This window comes from Pistacia vera, unplaced genomic scaffold (genome assembly GCF_008641045.1).
Source record: "Pistacia vera cultivar Batoury unplaced genomic scaffold, PisVer_v2 Contig612, whole genome shotgun sequence".
Classification (NCBI taxonomy): Eukaryota; Viridiplantae; Streptophyta; class Magnoliopsida; order Sapindales; family Anacardiaceae; genus Pistacia; species Pistacia vera.
This window is the reverse complement of record NW_022196460.1, coordinates 338490-358917: the sequence shown is the minus strand read 5'-3', so window position 1 is coordinate 358917 and position 20428 is coordinate 338490. Positions and strand designations below refer to the sequence as shown.

Below are 20428 nucleotides of genomic sequence, written 5' to 3'. Positions count from 1 at the left end.
GAGTTGAATAATTCTATTAGAATTAAAAGAAGGTACAAAGAGCATACATGTGTGAGTGATAGGAATGGACTTCTATTGCCAACCTGCACTTTTGAAGTTCGGATAATTGGTCTTAAGCACCATGTTAGAGATTCTGATGTCATACGATTGGATATGCCTAAGTCCATATACCAGTACTGATCGTGCATAGTTTGTGGAGTAGCTACGACTTAATAAGAAGCAGTAGATTGCTTGAGTTCCAATTGAGGAGTTTAAGGAAAGACCAGTAGATAGACCATTTGTGTTAGATGATTGTGGAAGCATATGGTTATGTTGTATTGTTATGTGGTTTGATCCATTGAGAGAGGCTTTTGGTTCAACGATGAGACATTATGATCTGAATAGTCATGAAATCCAGTGCAAGAACTATTGTAATCATTATTGGCTCCAAACTTTGCAGCGAATAGAGGTTGAACTAGCTCATTGTGAATCCTAAAGAATTACTTTGAGGGAGGCTAAAGGACTATAGGAGACATGATACATTGGTTGAGTAAATCCTTGATAATCCTGATCGAAAAGTGATAACATTGCAAGCGGAATGACTAGTCTTCCCACACACTTGGTAGATTAATTTGGGCTTAAAAAACCATGGCCTCTTCCACGACTTCTTACAAAGTTAGGATTAAATTGGGACCACCAGATATAGAGTTTGGACCAAAAGGATACACCACTCTATTATAGCCAGCTTCATGATAATTTTGAGTGTTCAAAATTCAAAAAACCTTCTGTATGGTAGCCAGAACATGGATAAAATACCGAATTATAATCTTGTTGATATCCAGGATGAGAAGGCTAATAACTTGGTATTCCAGGTTTACGTTTCTGATAATGAGTTGAGACCGCAACAGTAGCATCACTAGACCTTGCTTAATGCAATTAACGCAGAATTCAAATGTTCATGAAAATTTGTCAAAGCACTATTCTGACGCTCTAACCTCATTTCATGTTTTTGAAGCATAAACAGAGCTTCCTGGATACTTGCATTATGCTATTATATGTTAAACTGTCACCAAACATCATATTCTGGACCAAGCCAATCTAGTATATACAAGAGTAATTCTCATCACCAATATTCACTCCATGGTATTAACTTTACTCCTAGTTCTTTCATCTTAAGAACATATTCATTGATGCTCAACAACTCCTTTTAGTAGTATGTAACATATTACAAAGTGCAAGGTCTAGCCTTAGAGAATGACTGAAAATGTAGTCTAAGGTGTTCCAAAGTTCATAGGCGCTGGTGCATTTAGCTACATCTCTGAACATGGATTCTGATATTGAAGAGAAAAAACCAGCTTACTAGGAATTGATTTGTTCTTCTAACTAAAATATCTAGGGTTTGATCTTTTACATACTGTAGGAATCTACAAAATTTTCAATTCAAAACATAGGTGGACAGATGTTCTCACCAGTCACAAAACCATCCAGATCGTGAGACGCAAGTGCCAGAAGAATTTGTGATCTCCAGTAGCCTAATTCTTCTCCACAAGCTTCACTAAAGGTGTAGGCAATGTTGAATGTATAGTTGAGGTGTATTTCCAGCTTGCTCCATTTCTTCATTTGAAACAAAGTTTGTGAGATTAGGATTCAAAGTAGCCATGGACATTTGTCTAGGGCTCTACCATGAAGAACTGGAAAATTCTAGAGAAATAGTAAGAAGAAAAAAATAGAGAGCAAAACGTGAGTGAAGAATCTGTTATTAATTTTGTTACAAAATCTGTTTTGAAGAAGAGTATGTTGTATAATACAAATGGCAGTAAAACGCACCGTATCATTCTAACTTCTAATATTGACAAACGACACCCCAGAATATCATCTTTAAACTTAGCAACTAAACACCTATATTCCAATATTTCCTCGTAAACTAACTTCTGCTTCTCACAAGTTTGCTCAAACTACTACTACCATCTCATTATAGTCATGTGGGGGTACTATTTACGGGGGTAATAATAACACATGTAAAAAGTAGGAGTTGGAGATGTTCGAATTGCTATGTTTAGGTTCTACGCATACTATTTCTAAGTACAACATGTGTCAAATCTTCAGAAGAGTCTTTTGTCATTGGGAAAGTTCGATGAAGATGAATATAATTTTTCTAGAGAAAAGATTAAATTGAGGATAGTTAAAGAATCACTAGTGGTCATAAAGGTAGAGTTAGTAGGTGGTTTGTATTAATTGATATGAGAGACTATGGTCTACAATGCTATTAACTGTTATTAACAATGTGATGGGTTCCACATCAATCTGGCATAGACGTTTGGGACACATGAGCAAGGAAGGATTGAAGGTACTTTATACAAAGAATTACTACTTGGTTTAAAATCTATTAATATAGATTTTTGTGAATATCGTCTATGGTAAACATCATAGAGCTAGTTTCCATTCATCCACTGTTAGAAGTAAGGATTTTCTGGATATGATATTTAACATGAGAGGCTGTGTTGCATCTTTAGAGGTGCAAAGTATTTATCTCATTTATGATGACATTTCTAGAAAAATTTGGGTGAGGAAGTCTGAGTCCTACCATTGTTAAAAGTTTAAAGCTTTAGTGGAAAATCAAAGGGGAAGAAGATAAAAGTGTCTGAGAATAGATAATGAAGGAGAATATATGTCTTTAGAGTTTATGGAGTTTTGTAATGAACATGGCATACAAAGAAAACTGACAATCCTGACACTCCACAACAAAATGGAGTGATTGAGAAAATGAATCGCACACTTATGAATCGTTCAAGGAGCATGTTGATTATGTGAGGTGAAGCAGATTTTTTGGGCAAGAGACAACTCATATTGCATGTTACCTCGTAAATCAATCTCCTACCACACATTAGATGCAAGATTCTGAGAGAGGTTGGCTTGGTAAGCCTGTTAATTATTCTTTCTTTCATATATTTGGTTGTGATGTTATATGTGGATTCCTAAAAAGCAAAGATCTAGGTTGATCGAAGGTCCAAGAAGTGGATTTTCTTGGCTAAAGATGGAACAAAGGGGTATAGATTTGGGACTTTACTGCCCACAAGGTATTGTTAGCCGAGATGTTTTTATTGAAAATTAAAGGCAGAGGAAACAAAAGCAACAAACTCACAAAACATGGAGATGGCAATATTTGGGACTTCACCTAGAAGTCACAATCAACAAGAGCAAGAAGTTGATGAAGTGATGAAGACAACGGTGATGATGATAAGCATAGGCTTTAGAAGATTTTGAAACCCAAGATAATCAAAGTCGTCCGATTGAGATCGAAGACCCTTAGTTTAGATCAAAGAATATCTGACATGTTATGCTTGCATTACAGAAGAGTGTGAGCCTTGTTCATATGAAGAAGCCTATGAATCCAAAATGCTAATCAATGGAAAGCAACTATGAAGGAGGAGTTAGAATGTCTACATAAGAACAAGACTTGGAGCTTAGTTTAGTTACTCTCATGGAGGAAGACTATTGGGTGAAAATGGGTTTACAAGCTGAAGAAAGATGCTAACGGAAACGTCAAAAGGTATAAGACCTTATTGGTAGTAAAAGGCTACGCTCATAAATCTAGTATTGACTTTGATTAAATTTCCTCTCTTGTGGTTCGTTTAATTGCTATTCGTTCGTTGTTGACTTTGATAGCTACACTCAAATTAGAATTTGAGCAATTTGATGTTAAAACTGCGTTTTTGCATGATAATCTTGATGAAGAAATTTATTGGTTGTATGTTTGATTAAATAATCCGCAACAATACATGCACCATCTAAATATAAATATTTTACAATTTAAGACAACATATAATAAGCAAACTGATGGTCTTGTTTTTCCTAATGGATGTGAAGGCAGGGCTTTGTACTAAAAGTACATCGAAAAAACATTTCAGTTTTCGGAGATGATGTTTGAGTTGCATAATCGACTTTGATATCAGTTGCTTAGAGATTTGAAATTAGTGCTAGGCGAATCCTCAATTGAGTCTTCAACGGTTCAACTACTTAGTTGAAAACCTAACCGTGCACCTTAACTAGTCACGTTATGTTAAATTGATGAATTGTGACTTATGAGTGATTGAATTAGTATATATAAATATAATCGCTCACATTTCTTGGCTTTTAGCTAACATGGAATATAAATATTACACATGCATGCATACAATATTAAACTTTAGAATAAATTGCAATCAATAAAATCAAGGATAATTTGTAATTAAACATCAATTTATTCGTTGATATATATATATAGTAAAACCTCTCTATAGTCATGATGGTGGGATCAATCTAATTTATTACCATAAGCAGGTTATAACTTAATAGAGTTGTAGTTACAAAAATTAATATTTTGATTTTTGATTTTATAATTCATGTTTTAATAGTGTGTATTATGATTTCAATTAATTGTTTTAGTAGTATTGGTATTAGTGTTAGTATCACACAACTGTTCTGTTCCTACCATCAGCTAGCACTTTCAAAATACAGTTGTGTGATACAGGCATCATTAGAAATTTCAAAGGTTATTATATTCAACGTTTTAGTCGCCTATTTTTGAAACGAATAGAAGATCATGTATTGGAACCAGAAAATAAAAGTATACTTAATAAAATTGTAAATGCAGTTGCTGCATGGTCAATTGATGTGAAGCCACAGACAATTGTTAATTGTTTTAAGCACTGCAAAATTAGGACCCTTGGTGTCGATGAATTGCAAGTTACAAATGAAGTGGATATGGAAAATAAAAGACTCATTGCAGAATTGAGTGATCAGATTCGACAACTTCACTACACTAATCGAATGCATATTAATGTCTTTCTCGATCATTCAAATAAGCAACAAGTCGTATATGCTTTAACTGAAGAAGAAATCATTGCTGCAATTAGACAAGAAGAGAAAGGAAATAATCTTGAGGATCATAGTATAGAAATACAAAAAGTTTCATGCCATGAAGCTCTAAACATGCTTGAAAAGTTAGAAATATTTTGGTTTCAATAAGAAAATGTCCATGCTAACGAATTATTACATACCTGCAAGTTAAAAAGTGTCGTAACAATTCTGAACCATAAATCATTATCCCAAACAACTTTAGATAAATATTTTATTTTATTTTAAATCTTTAATATAATGTAACATTTTTTTTTTTTTTTGCAATATACAGATAATTATTACTACGTGGAGGCAGCTTTCCTTAAGAAAGGAATTAGAAAAATTATAACTTATTACAATGTGGAGTTTATTCTTATCTACAACTATCCCAAATTGAGACTGGGTGCGCTTGGTTCAATATTTCTACCCATATTCCCCATCCTATTCCCCAAATATTGTTTGGCACATTATTCTAGAAATATTTAGTGTATTTTTTAATTACTTTTAGACCCCTTAAGTTTATTAATTTCACTAAATACCACTAGAAAAAAGTTTAAAAATTAGCAAAAACACCCCCACCCACCCATACTTGCCAGATTCTGGCAACCACAGTCGTTGGTAGCCGAAATCTGTCACAACAACTTACATCACGATCATAACTGGCCGGTTATTCACCGATCTGGCCTTTTCCGGCCAGATCTGGTAGTCAGTGACGGTCAAAGAAATGGCCATCGTTGATGGTCAGAGACGGCCAAAGAAATGGCCATCGTTGATGGTCAACGACGGCCAAAGAAATGGCCATCGTTGACCGAAAACAATGGCCATATCGTTGGCTATCGTTAACGGCTAAATATGGACCTTTGCAGCCATAGATTTGGACTTTTTCGGTCAGATCTGTGGTGGATCTGACCGGAAAGGGCCATATCGACGCGTTACGACACAGATCCAACCGTTTTGTGTCGTAACTTAATTTCCCGACCACATTCCAGTGGTGGTGGCCGGAATCTGGCATTGCGGATGGTGGGGGTGTTTTTTTCATTTTATATATTGGGGTGTTTAATTAAATTAGCAAACCTAGGGGTTTTTTTTATAAATTTTTAAATTTTACCTCGTAATACTCCTCTATTCAACTACTCAATATTATTCCCAAAATCCTATCCAAAATAATGAACCAAACGCACTCCTAATTTTTTTATGACTATGTAGAGTTTATTCCTGCATAGAGTATCATTATAAAGGGGTTTTACTGTATAAACAATGAATTTTTAATTAACTAGTGAAGTCTTATAATATAAAATGCTTGCGAAGCCAAAGAACAGAAGTCGTTTTATACTAAAAAAATTGGATTTATGGTGAAGTAGTTTTCCAACAAAGATTGCCCCATTTTAGGAACTTTCTACATATTTAAGAGTTAACACCAAACATTTAATCTTTAATAGGGCAAATATTATTTATGATACAGTTACTACAGATACTCCCTCCCTACCTTAGTGATTTTATTTTATGGGGAAGGAGATAATTCCTATAGAATTATAAAACCGCTTGAAATTAGTTTGATATTACGAAGGACCTCAGGGTCTTTATAATATTTTATAATTGTTTTATTAATTCTATCCTTACCTTATATATCTTCAACAGGAAATTTAAAAAATTCTCCATTATTAAAAAAAAAAAAAAAATTAACTAGGTTTTCTCCTTTCTTAATCTTATTAACGATCTGGCTACCGTTATCATATATGAATTGCCTATACCAATTAAACTTCAAATATGCAATTCAATTTGCGTACTTGCTTTCGTATTATTTATGTCGGTTGCTAGGAATCCTATCTGTAAGAACAGAAACGCAATTGGCAGTTCGATTTCCCTTATAGTGAAGCTAGTAAAACAATGGAGAAAATAAAGTTTGAACATTATGGGATGTGATGTGAGAGTCAAAAGCGGTGTGCTTGTGTTCACTACTCTTTTTAATTTGATGTCTCCCAATCTTCCAGAAATGGGACACAAGAAGAAGAAATTAATGCACTTATATGAATGATCATGTTTCTTTATGTTGGTATATTATGTATATGAATTGGTTCGGATAATATTTTACATGCTATTAACGTGCTATTAACATTCAAGCAGATATGATAATATGAACATGATCGATCATCGTAATGTGAAATGAATCATTGATGAATTATTGATTGAAAAGTACTAAAAGTTTTATTAGACTTCTGTGGATTCAAATTGTATTTTAGTATGGAATCTTGATATTTAAAAGAAGGTCTTTATTGGGTGTTATATAGTCATTCTTTTGTACGTTCATTAGCTAGAGAATTAATGAAATCATAATCCAAGTGTATGACAGAGATAAAGAGGATGAAAAATATTGTTATTTAGTCTTGCCTCGATTGTGCAAGGGATGGATATTGTATTAATCAGATATGGTCATTGGAGTTCATTTATAATAATTGATGCAATATTTTCATTTTACATGTACAGACGAAATAAGAGACTTTTGTTTATGAAATTTGAGCATATAGTGTGTATCAGATTCTGTCAAAGCAAAAAGCTTTTAAAATTTTTGCGTTATCTTTAGTCTATGAAAGTATGAAACTCAATTTCCAACACCTAATTGGGCAATAAATTCAAACTTTAGGAATAGGTCACGGGCAAACAAAAGCGTCACGAAAAGTAGTATGTACACAAATTGAAATGTGAAAAAAAAAATATTCTTTACAAGGGTCCTCTCTCGTTGAAAATGTGTAGAAGAATCTTTTAAAACATTTATAATGCCAAATTGACAAAACTGTATGATTAAAATGCTTATAATATAAACGATTGTCAAGAGTTTATACGTAAATTATCATCTATTCGTCAGTTTATTATCAAATGTGTGAAGGCAATTTGAAGATGAGACGTATACACTGACAAATTTTGAATGAATTTTCAATAAGAGTATACGACTTTTTCGCACTTAAATAATGGTTTAATGATATTTTTTTATTTATTAATTTTTAAAATACTATTTTATTATTCAAATTTATATTTTATTTTTTATTCTAGTATTGTTATGATCCTACACCACTATTCTCTTTCCCGATCATCACACACCAAAACCTCTTAAACCCTACTTCTGTCTACTTTGCCAATCGCCGATAGTTAAACAATTAGGGTGTGCACAGCCGTCACTCTCAAGTCAAATTCTAATTAATTTCAACCATCAAAATCTAACATTCCTCTACCAAAAGACTCATCAGCCTCCTTTCTTCAAAAGCCTTAACAACATTGACCAAGTTTGTTTTTTATCCACCGTTGGAATATAAATAAAATGATATTTTAAAAGTTTGTATATGGAAAAGTATTATTAAGTCATTATTTGCTTGAAAAAAAATCGTTAACTCTTTTAGTAATGTGAAATATATTAGCCAATTTTATATAAAGCATATGGTATTATCATAAATAACAATACATGAACTATAATTAATATGAAAGACGATATTTGTGATAATGTTATTGATACGGTATCATAATTAAATGTCGTGTGTATATATATAGTAAGGTGTCTTTGTTAAATTTAAGTATTGGGAAGTCTAAGAAAAGCAATATGGGTAATACTGATGATAGCATAATGAGGATTAGCATAAGCAATTAAGGTCCCAGCCAGTAGAATTGGCTGGTGACCAGTCCCTCAAGTTTCAGTCATATCTCCTTAATAGGGTCGCAATACAGATCGCTTCTTTGCTTTAAATAATAATAATAGTTAATTAATAATTAATTATTGTCAAATGTTAATAAACTTTTACGTCTTTGTATTGCCTTGATCACCATTGTATACAAAATTTGCTGCTCAAAATATTACAATAACATAATTTTAAATCGCAACATTTTGCTCAAGCAGAGACGTATATATACATGGTACTATATAGAGGATAAACAAACTTTTTAACCCTACCTTTGAATTGGATGAAGACAAATTTTTACGATCAATACAGAACTAAAAACCAAAAAGACATTTTCAAAGTAAAAAAATTAGAGTAATTTACAGCCATTTTCAGATTCATCATTATTAAACGCTATCTATTCAGGTTAATTAATATTCTCCTGTATGGCTATGAGTGCATGAGACTATATAGCTTGGAGCTCCAAAAATTTTCATATCACTTTAAATATCATTATATCATCTATATAGCAATGTATTTCTAATAAATTACAAATTAAAAAAATATCTAATTTTAATTTTAATGTCATTTATATGTTCTGCGTCATATCATATATAATAAGGACTCTTAGATTTAGGTATTAATTTCGAATTCTTAATTAATAATTTTTAAAGTCAAATGATTTCTAAAAAGAAATTCAAGCATTCTTAATATTTCTTATTACTCTATTCCTGTATGTATATAACTCACATTCTAAGTCTAAGAAATACATATAAAAATGTATAATTAAGTAGTGTATAGTCAGGGCCGTCTCAAGAACATTTGTGATCCTAAGCAAGTGTTACTTTGATGCCTTCTAAAAATATAAGCATGTATTAAAAAAATTATTTCAAAATTATTTTTTTTTGCTTTTGAAATGCAAAATCACTAGAAGAGGTGGATGGCGAGCTAACAGGGTCAGGTTGGTGGGAGGTTTTGAAGAGTATATGTTGGAGAAGCAATGAGTGGTGAAATTGGTGATTTCCAATGCCAGGATTGGCCGGAAAAGGCTTGAGAAGTCACAGCCCAAAAGGTATCGGTGTCCGGCAATTGACGGAGTAAACAAATGAGGTATGATAGCGGTTTTGGTGAAAGCGTTGAGAGGAGGAAGATGGTGGTGTCCAGGAAGGCCAACAACACCAAGTACATGCCGAAAATGCCAGAAATGGCTGTCATGTGCTATAGAGTTGGGTTGTGAGATTCGTAAAAAATTAGCCAAATCGAAGGCTATCAAGGTTAGGAAAACACTTGGGAAATGATAAAGTGATGATTTCGGTTGATTTTGGCGAGAAAATTGACCGAAATCAACTCCAAATGACTAACGGCGGAAGAGAGGTGGAGATAATTTATGTGAATGCCAAATTTTGGGATGGAATTGGGGGTGGGTAATTTACTAATTTGAGACACGTAAATGACTATTTTAGCCTTTCATTGTTAAAAGAAATTCAATTTGTTAATTTAAGGGTCTGAATTAGAATATATGAAATTAGAGGTACAAATTTACTATTTTGTCAAACTTTGGGTGGGAATATATGTAAAAGATTTATAATAAATTTGGTGGGGGGCCCTTAGGCCTAGATAAAAAATTATACAGAGTTTTTATTTTTGTAATATATTCAAAAAAAAATTTATAAAAAATTTGGACCCCTATTTTTGGGGGGCCCTAGGCAGGTGTCTCACATGCCTACCCCTTGAGTCGGCCCTGTGTATAGTATAGGTATTATATAATTATTAAAAGAGTAAACGACTTTTTCCCACCCAAAGTTAATATTCTGTTACTATCCAAAATACATTTCACTTTCTCAGCCAGCATTTAGCGAGTTATCAAAAGCCAAGATAAAAGAGGTTTTATAGAATGAAGGTCGATGGATCGAATGATGATGACCGATTGAATATTCGTCGTTGGAATCAGCCAAAAATCAGCTAAGGACAAAAAGCCTTAGTTTTGCAGTGATCGGCAATCAGAGAGAAATGAAATGTCAGAGCGAGAAAAGTTTTGTAAAGAGGAGACTGAAGGTTCAAATGGTGGTGACTAAGAGAATTTTCACCTTCGGAAACAACTTTGGATAGTAACGGAATGTAAACTTTTAGGTGAGAAAGTGATATTTTGAAACTTTTTTAGTGGACAAATATCATTAAGGCAAACCTTGGTTAGAAAAACATCGATTACTCTTATTAAGAAGCAGAAGAGATTGGAGCATGGTTTTGGTTGGAGTAGAAACCGACGAACAATTTTGCTTAGCAAATAAGACTTTTTTTATGAGTAATGTTACATTTACACTATTTTGTAAACATAATGATGTGATATATGTTATAACCACATAAATTCTATTATAACATTAAAAATTTATATGGTTGTAACATATACCATATTATGATGTAATAAAAATTATGTAAAAGAGTAATGTTATTAACATTCCTTTTTTTTTATTGTATTAATGTAAACGTAGAAGTGTTGAGAATTAGTGTTTAATTAATTTCTTTATAATAATAATACTTTATCCAAATACTTAACAGTTACTATCCTTAAACATTGGGTGTTGTTTTGTTTTACTTTTACTTTTGTCTCTCAGTATCTCACGCTTCAAACTCAAGCAAAGTGAGAGGTGGATGAGGTGGCGCTTTCAAACAGCGACCTCCCACGTGTGTTACGCGTTAGCCTCTTTGATCTCCACGGGTACACATACATAAGATAAAAGAATCAAACTCATCAAGTACACAGCACTAATATTATTGTACCTCACTATAAAAAATAAATAACTATTTTAATTTCTGATAATAATAAATAATAAAGAAAAGAAAATTATTTTACTCAAACTAGCCTTTGTCCATTTGTGGTGTTGATTTACATATATAGCGCTGCACTGCTATTGCTTTATTGTAAACTTCATAATTTGCAAGACTTGAAGTTCACTAGTTCAGGCTCTCTCTCTCTCTCTCTCTCTCTCTCTCTGTGCATCTCTTTCTCTCAATTTCCTCTTCAATCTTGAAGAATCTGCAGCCATATTTTTTAAATATAGTTTGCTAATAGATTGAGTTCATTGATCATCGAAGATGGGAAGGCAACCTTGCTGTGACAAAGTTGGGTTGAAGAAAGGGCCATGGACGGCTGAGGAAGACAAGAAGCTCATTAACTTCATTCTCACCAATGGCCAATGCTGCTGGAGAGCTGTTCCCAAGCTTGCAGGTTTCACTTTCATCAACTTTCTCGAGAAAAAAAAAAGAAAAAAGAACCATCTTCATCTTGATATTGATGGTGTTTCTTGAACCCATCAGGAAATTTTTACTGTTTTGATGATCTTTTTGTTCCATTTTAGGATGGTTCTTTATTTTCCTTTTCTCCTTTTTCTTTTTGGTTTCGGTTTTTGGAAAAGAGTGGGAACGAATGTTGGGTTAATGATGGAGAATATGAATGATTTTTGAAAAAGGAAGGCATGAACAAAAAAGCTGACCACTAAAATGATTTTCATTTTGTCAAAATAATTTAATCATAAAGCTGAGAATTACAATTTTTTAACTTTATTAATTAAGGTGGAAATAAGTTGACAAATAATTAAGGATATGATAATGGATATTGCAGGCCTATTGAGGTGTGGGAAGAGTTGCAGACTGAGATGGATAAACTATCTGAGGCCTGATCTGAAAAGAGGTCTTTTATCAGAATATGAAGAACAAATGGTGATTGATCTCCATGCTCAACTTGGCAACAGGTTTCCATCTTCTTCTTCTTCTTCAATTCCCCTTTTGATATTTTCTGGAAAATGGGTTCTTCTGTTTTCAACTTTATTTATGTCACTGTACTTGCTGAAGTAATTTTCTTCTCCATTACTGTTTAACTCTTTGGACCACCTCCAACTTAAAGTGTCAGCAACAAATAAATTATTATACAAAGATCATCCGCTCCAAGTTCCAATTTGCATTTTCATAATCAAAATTTCCAGTTAATAATTACAAGCATTTTCTATAATTAGACCGAGTCTTGAGTTGAGTCCCATGCACTTCCATTTGCCTTTTATAAAAGTTGTCAGTCTCAACCAGCCGCCTAGTTTTTTTAGCTGGTACTGATTATTTTTCCAAAATATACAGAAGGGCAAATTTGTCCTAGAGCTAGCCTTTTTGGCACCATTATTTTTATTTTTCTAACTTTGACAAACCTTTTTTTGACATGGACTTTTTTCTTGACTCATAATAACTTCATTAGTAAATTCTACTTTCAAATGTCATTAATGAACTAATCTTAATTAAGTTTTTTTAATTTACAGATGGTCCAAGATTGCTTCTCATTTACCTGGAAGAACTGATAATGAGATCAAGAACCATTGGAATACCCACATCAAGAAGAAACTAAGGAAAATGGGCATTGATCCACTCACTCACAAGCCTCTTGCAACAACAACCGATCAGCAACAACCCCAGAAACCGCAAATGGAAATTCAACAAGAAGTTCAAGAACAACCACAGCCACAAGAATGTTTACTGACCGAAATATTGGATATTGAAGATCATCAAAACAAGGAACCTGAAAAATCGCCACAATCATCAAACAGGGAAGGGAATAGATTAGAGGAAGAACACAAATTCGAAACGGTGGATAACATCATGAACAACAATAGTAGTTTTTGCACTGATGATGTTCCATTGATTGAACCCCACGAGATTATTGTGCCAAACTGTGTGCCATCGACTTCATCTTCATCATCTTCATCTAATTATTCATCTTCGGATCATTCATCAAATTTCTTGGAAGAATGGCAATTTCCTGCAGATTTTGAGTGGCCCAACATTAACATAGACTTATGGGACGATGACTTTAGCAGTTGGGATTTGCTCATCAATGATGACGTTGACAGGAAGGCGGCAACTTTTGTTGATCCTAATTCGTCTCTTACTCAGTTCCCAAGAATGGTTTTTGATCATCAAGATTCTTGGAAATATGGGCTCTTGTAACTTCGAATTTTCACGTGGTTAGGATTTTTCACAGAGATGAAAATAATAAATCAAAATATCCCGGAAAAAGTAAAACTCCGTTATCTTTTTACTTAGTTTCTTTTTTTCTTTTTTCTTTTTTTACTGTTTGGAGATAAAAGTTTTTTGTACATGATGAACGAAAGTATTATGGATTGTCTATTCAATACATGTTATGCCTCCATTTTTTATCTTCAATAAAGGGGATTTGTAAAGTAATTAATTATACCCCTTCATTACTTTTATATATATTTTTTCCTTCTTACTATTTTGTCTTTTAAATTGTTAATAGCATAAATGTTAAACCAAATGGATTATACTATAAACAGATTCAAAATTTACCCTATAATTTGATACTAATAAACTACTCATAATATATTCTTTTTGTTTTTTCTAGTAAATCAATCAACGGTTGACATGTAATTTTGACATTGTAAATATCTCAACATTAAAAGTATAAAATGAAAAGAAAATAATTAATTAGAATAGCTCTTTAAATAAAACTACCAACTTTTATTGAATTAAATTTTCATGATTCATGTTGTATGTATATTCAAAGTATGTCAAATATAGCATATTGGTAACAGAAGTCTAACTAATTCATCTCCAAGTAAGTGAAAGAGTTTGAACAAAAATTAAATTAAATTAAAAACAAAATTTAGACCATATAAAATATAATTGATTTGATGCCCATCACATATTACAGAATAATTAATCCTGTTAATAATAAAAAATTAGAAGGGTTTTCAAAGTTTAACTTCTGTATTATTGAAAAATAAACCAACTCTTTGACCTTTTACTCCTTTCTTTTCTATGTTCACACGAGTTATTACCTAAGAGATAAGAAATTTTAATTAATTAATTCAAATCGAATTTAATATTTCCGATGTCACGTATTAACCACTTCGTAAGAATACTCATGAATAGACAAAGTATAATATACATTTATTAAACCATAATTAGGTCAAAGTCAAAACTTGAAAGCTTGTCGTTTAATTTAATAATTAAATTAGTTTTTAGTTACATTACATATACGAATGACTTATCTTTACTTAGCCAGCATTACAAAGATTGCTTTGTCTTGCAAGCTAAAATCGTAGACATTGAGTTACAATGACATGGGTCCAACCGTATAAATATTATCGTATAAAAAATAATTATTTAAAATTTATTTCTTGCTATAATATTTAAACATCTAATCATGAGATTTGATTATAATTTCCTTCTGGCAATTAAATTACCTAAGCCAATTAATTAGCATGAACATATCTAAGGAATTATATATATATTATGACCAGGGGTGTCCAGGCTAATTTACGCACACCTTAACTAATCCCTAAGACTCTAAAACTACTGACTGAGTAAGAGCTCATATGGCTACCCCTATTAGAAATCGAGAAAGAACTTGAATTCAGGACCTCTTGAGTAATACACCCAAGAGTCCCTATTGAACCGTTCAACCACCCAAAGGTAGTTAAGGAATTTTATTGTTGATTCGAATTCTTCAAGAAGTGTAAAATTGAATGTTCCATTGCTCTAAAATTGTGCCAAACAAACTGATGGTGCTAATTTTTAGTTAAGAATAATTAGTATATAATGAACACTTACTTATTACTAAATTAATTTTTTTCTAAAAGAAATAATCAACACTATATGTAATATCTAAGTCGATTTTGATATATTATGAACTTTGATTATGAAGTATTTTAAACAAATCAAAGATATAATAAAGAATTTCTACGCAAGTATATATATGACATAATGAAACAAGAATGGTTCAAGAGTTTGACATGAACAAATGCAAAAATCAAAACGGTTAATGAATTAATTGGTTACATTCAGTTAATTCGAACCCTCAGTCAAACGCTTGCAATGAAATTGCTGAGGTAAATGCCATTGACTCCAAACCCCTATTAATATATTTTAATTTTGTTGACCCAGAAAAAAAAAATTTATTGTGTTCTTCAAGTCATATGATATTATTTGACAATTATTTTTTATTTTGTTAAATTTTTTCAAGGTTTTATAAAATATAATTAAAAATTATCAAGTAAGAAAATTTTGAAGTCTCAGCCTGTTATTCAAATAAAGGAAATTTGCCTAATATTAGAGCAAACTTTAATGATAAATCAATAAAAGTACACTGTCTTTCTAAAACAACTGATACATAAATAATTCCTATAAATGTTTTACACCTAAAAATTCCCCACGTGTTTATAATTTCTTTATTTAAAAAAATAAATAATAAATAATTTCTTGTTTTACTATATAAGAATATATAATAGGATTTAAAGTGAGAGCATGATCCCTTAATTTAGTTTGATGATTTTGATAAGATAAAGACGGAAGCAAATGACCGATGAAACGCGGTTACACAATCATTTAGAAAATTAAAGTAAACCATTGAAAAAATGAAATAATAAAAATAGAAAATTGGTGTATATATATTAGATAGAGCAATCATTCAAAGATAGTGAGTTTTTGAATTGAAAATCTGCCTGCATGTCCTTTTTTATGTAATATATATATTTTATATTTTATACAATGTGAAAACGAGAATGTGAATTGTTTTTGCCATGGTCGTTAGGATTAGGGCCACCCAATCTCCCTTTGTAATAAATTTCAACTTACTGCAATTTGCTTTCACACTCCATTTTTGGTTTTGGTTTTTTCACGTCTTCTCATCTCCACTAAAGTTTCTTGTCTTCTTTCTCAAGCAAAATTAATTACCATTTTAATTGAATTTCTCATCACTTTCATGCGTACAGTTTCAGGTAGACATCAGTCAGTAAGTAAAAAGTGAAATCATGAATGTTATTTCCCTTAATTTAATGGTTGAAATTTGAAGTCAAAAAATTCGGTGTTGCGTAATTAATTGGTGAACACAAGTTTAATGTAAGTTGTGGAGTGGGGGATTATTGCGGGGAAATGGAGCATATCCACCTCGTGTTTTGTTCTTTGCTTTTTTCGAAGTCTACAATACATTATCCAGAATCTTACTTTTATTTTGGGCCTTAAATGCTTGAGTTTAATATGTTTAACAATATCAATTTTTTTTTTTTTTGTTTTGTGTGTCCTAACCAGTTTTTAGTCAACTTAACTAAACTCTCAAGATCTTGAAGTTGATAATCAAATAAATCTCTTTAGTAATTACTTCTATTAAGGTCTATAAAAACTTGAACTTAACAACTCATAAAACATCTTTTTATTTTTTTATCATTAAATCACCTAGTAATGATTTAATAATATCATTATTAGTTAAAAAAACATTACATTTTCTACTATAATTGAATTTAATAAGAATTTATATATAATTATTTGGATAATAATAATAAATAAAGAAAATTATTATATTTTAAGTCAATAAAAAGAATGTCATAAATACAAAATTATCATCACTATTACCAATATTAATAATTTTTAAATTATAACTTATATTAAATAAATTATATGTTGGAAGTATATATAGTAATTTCACTAACTTGAATACTAGGTGATAAATAAGATTGAGAGCTTAGGAAGGGACGCGTGGGAGACCACTCCCTGTAGCGTAAAATTAAATACAAAATCAATTTGACTTTGGGCAAGTTAATTGTGGGTCCCCATCGGAGAAGGCATGTGGGAGGCTTTTCATCCAATCGCCGACAAACGCGTGGAACAGAAGACGCGGAGATAGAAAGAGACAGAATAACTGTGTTTAGTGCCAGACAGCTTAAAATACAAAACAAAGCAAAACAAAATCCAAGTTGACGACACATGTCGCTATCGTGTAAGTTCAGTCAACTTGAGTCAACCCAGTTCGAGATGTACTAAATGAGACCACACGGCAACGATTCCTGTATCGCATCCTCACGATAGCACATCAAAATCACATCATCTTTTTTTTTTTTTTTTTTTTTTTTTAATAACAGTTTATAATTCAAAGATGATTATTTTTCGCCTCACTATATTTGAAACAATTTTTTTATTAAATTTATAAAAATATTATTACATAAAATATATATTTTTAATTTTTTTATTAAATTAAAATATATGATTTATTTTTCTTACACTAGGGTGTTTTTGGTGTGCGAGATAAGTAATAAATTCATGTCTTAAACTTGTTTGTGTTTGATAATTACAAATAAGACATGAATTGAATTATAACATAATACGTATATTTGGGAATTATAAATCCCATTGCCACCCATAGGCCATAACATTGTGCAGTCTTATATATATATATTTATTTTTTTTTTTTTTTTATTTTTTTTTTTTTTTTTTTTCTATTCCCATTTTATTTTTGTTTATACTGTTTATATGTGTATAATAATATAAGCTAATTAATATATATCTTTCTTGAAAAAAGAAGTCGCTTAAACAAAACATAATATTATGATTTGGATTAACGTTAATGTTACAATTCTTTAGAATTTAATCACTTGCATGTAGTTTTTTTGTGCAATTTAAATTTATAAAAATATTATGTTTACAACTCAATCTCACAACTTTCTCTTACAACTTTAACGTGGTAACAGAGTTGACATTATTACATCAACTGAGAACATGAATGGTCGTTACTTAGAGGCGAACGATCATTCATTCATAAAAAATGATTGTTCCATTCATAAGAAATAATCATTCTTTATGAAGAAACAACCATTCGTCTCTAAAAAACGATCGTTCGTGTCTAGTTAAAATCATTTAATGTTTTAGATATAGTAAGAGCTGACGTGACAATTGTTAACTCGGTTGTTGTGTTGGGGTTTTAAGAGAAAGCTATGAGATTTGGTTGTAGATGTAGTATTACTTTTAAATTTAACGTTGCTAGAAATAATATAGTTTTGTTTTCACCAATACAAATTATAGTTATTAATTGGAGAATATAAAATTTAATTCCATCTTATCTAATAAAATCAATTCTAATATCCAATAATTCAATATATTCATCATCACTATCAAATCAAACTTAAATCATATGTTTAAAATTAATCAAAAAATCTTAATTTCTTTTAGAGCTTAATTAAACCCTAAATCATATGTCACCATGAACAAAACAAATACCATCTTTTACGTCAGCGTTACATGAATAACACAGAAGTCTAAGATATGATTACATGGCTTGAAGTCTTGAAATGATAGAAATTTTTACAAGAGGATTCATGAAAAGGTTTTAGGTTAGGTGAAAAGTACTTGTTAAAAAATGCATCAAATGAAACAAGTAGTGGAGGCCGATGGTTACCAATGAAGTGAATTCAACGAAGTATCTATCATGAGATGATTTGATGGAAGATCTTCGATTACTTAAATTAATTACAAAGCTTAAATTTAATTAGATTTTTCACCATCACCACCCTTCTTAATTATTACAAACGAAGCTTCCACTAATATCTCAAAACCTCCAAAGTTTCTTGAAGTGGTAAATTTAAACCATCCTATCAGAATTGAGATTCATGCATGTGCTTACATTACACTGATGTCAAAATCATAATCTTAAAGGAATAAATGACTTTTTTCTACTAAAATAATGATTTAATGACACTTTCCTATTTACAGATTTTTAAAATATCATTTTATTATCTAAATTTGTATTCCGTTTTCGATTTTGGTATTGTTGTCACCTCACACCACCACTATTATCTTCCTCAATCATCACTTACCAAAATCCCTCAAACTTTACACTCGTCAACCCTACCAATCGCAAGCAATCGAACGATTAGAGTTTTCGCAGTCGTCCCTCCTAAATCAAATTCTGATTAATCTCGGTCACTAAAATCTAATCTTCTACTACCAAAAGACTTATCGGTCTCTCTTCTTCAAAAGTCCTAACAGTCTGGATCAAGTTTGCCTTCTATTTGCTGTCGAAATATAAATTTGATAATAAAGTAGTATTTTAAAAGTCTATATGTAAAAAAGTATCATTAAGTCATTATTTGGGTGAAAAAAAGTCGTTTGCTCCAAGGTTAAGCGATAAAAAAGAAATCTCAACTCATAGCATAAATTAATATTATCCAAAATCGAAGAAAGTTGAGGCCATAAAGTACTGACAATTTTAATTTAACAAAAAAAATGCACATGTGTGAAAAGGAGAATGTTCCCTGAAGAATATGATTGCCTCAAGAAAAGAGTTACCAAGATTTAGACAAATCAAAAGAAAAGAATGGTGGAAGTTCATGAGCTATAAAGAATATTATTAATTGTTAGGTAGATTTATCCATTAGAAATGAGATTTTTTTTTTTTTTCTGTAAAATACTTTTATATATTTATTTTATAACTTTCTTTATATAGAATGCAATTTCTTTCATCTATTAAGTATTAGAAAATAATCTTTTAATATTTATACAAAAGACTAAAGAGCAAGCATGGGGAAGAAGACGACGAAGCATTTGGCAGCATTGTTGATTAAAATACGACAAATTGAAGAAGTTGGCAAATTTTTTAAAGGTGAAAGCAAAGCAGGGTGAGTAGTCAGCTAGCTTTTGCACTTTTTATTATTTTTTTCAGAGGAAGAAGAAGAAGATAGAGCAAGCAAAAGAAATGTCAATGTGGGATCGATCGAGGACCATGAATATGGAAGCATGGTTTAATTGGTTTGATCTTCTTCCTCATCTCACTGGGGCGGTTGCGGGAATCATAGGGGCGGTCGGCCCACGCGCACCAATTCCATTGGCGATTTTAGTGGGATTTGGGACCCTCTCTTTCTACCAACAAAAAACTTTGATTAGGGTATCTGGCATATTTCATTATGAGTATACTGAATCAATGCTCCAATGAGTGCAATATTCATCAAAATTGGCCAATCCTCATCTGACATCTCATCATAGTCGCACTGCTTTTGTCATCTTAGTGCTGAAAAGTGCAGAAAGCTCTAGGGTTTCTATATTGCTCCTTTCTTTGTCTCTGATATATTATAGAGAAAATATGACTCAAGCAACCCACCATT

The 20428-nt window shown here is 31.5% G+C and overlaps 1 protein-coding gene across 1 annotated transcript; it reads left to right on the top strand.

Moving 5' to 3' along the window:
- The first annotated feature begins 11477 nt into the window (after window positions 1-11477).
- On the top strand, window positions 11478-13689 carry LOC116110747 (transcription factor MYB20-like). Its single transcript, XM_031396965.1, has 3 exons — window positions 11478-11727; window positions 12121-12250; window positions 12803-13689. The coding sequence occupies exons 1-3, from the start codon at window positions 11595-11597 to the stop codon at window positions 13485-13487; spliced, it is 948 nt and encodes a 315-aa protein (XP_031252825.1). The 5' UTR covers window positions 11478-11594; the 3' UTR covers window positions 13488-13689.
- Window positions 13690-20428: the final 6739 nt, after the last annotated feature.

Coding starts and splice junctions, on each gene's coding strand:
- LOC116110747 (XM_031396965.1), top strand. CDS start 11,595: ATGGGAAGGCAACCTTGCTGTGACAAAGTTGGGTTGAAGAAAGGGCCA. Junction 11,728..12,120: donor AGCTGTTCCCAAGCTTGCAG/GTTTCACTTTCA, acceptor TGGATATTGCAG/GCCTATTGAGGTGTGGGAAG. Junction 12,251..12,802: donor CATGCTCAACTTGGCAACAG/GTTTCCATCTTC, acceptor TTTAATTTACAG/ATGGTCCAAGATTGCTTCTC.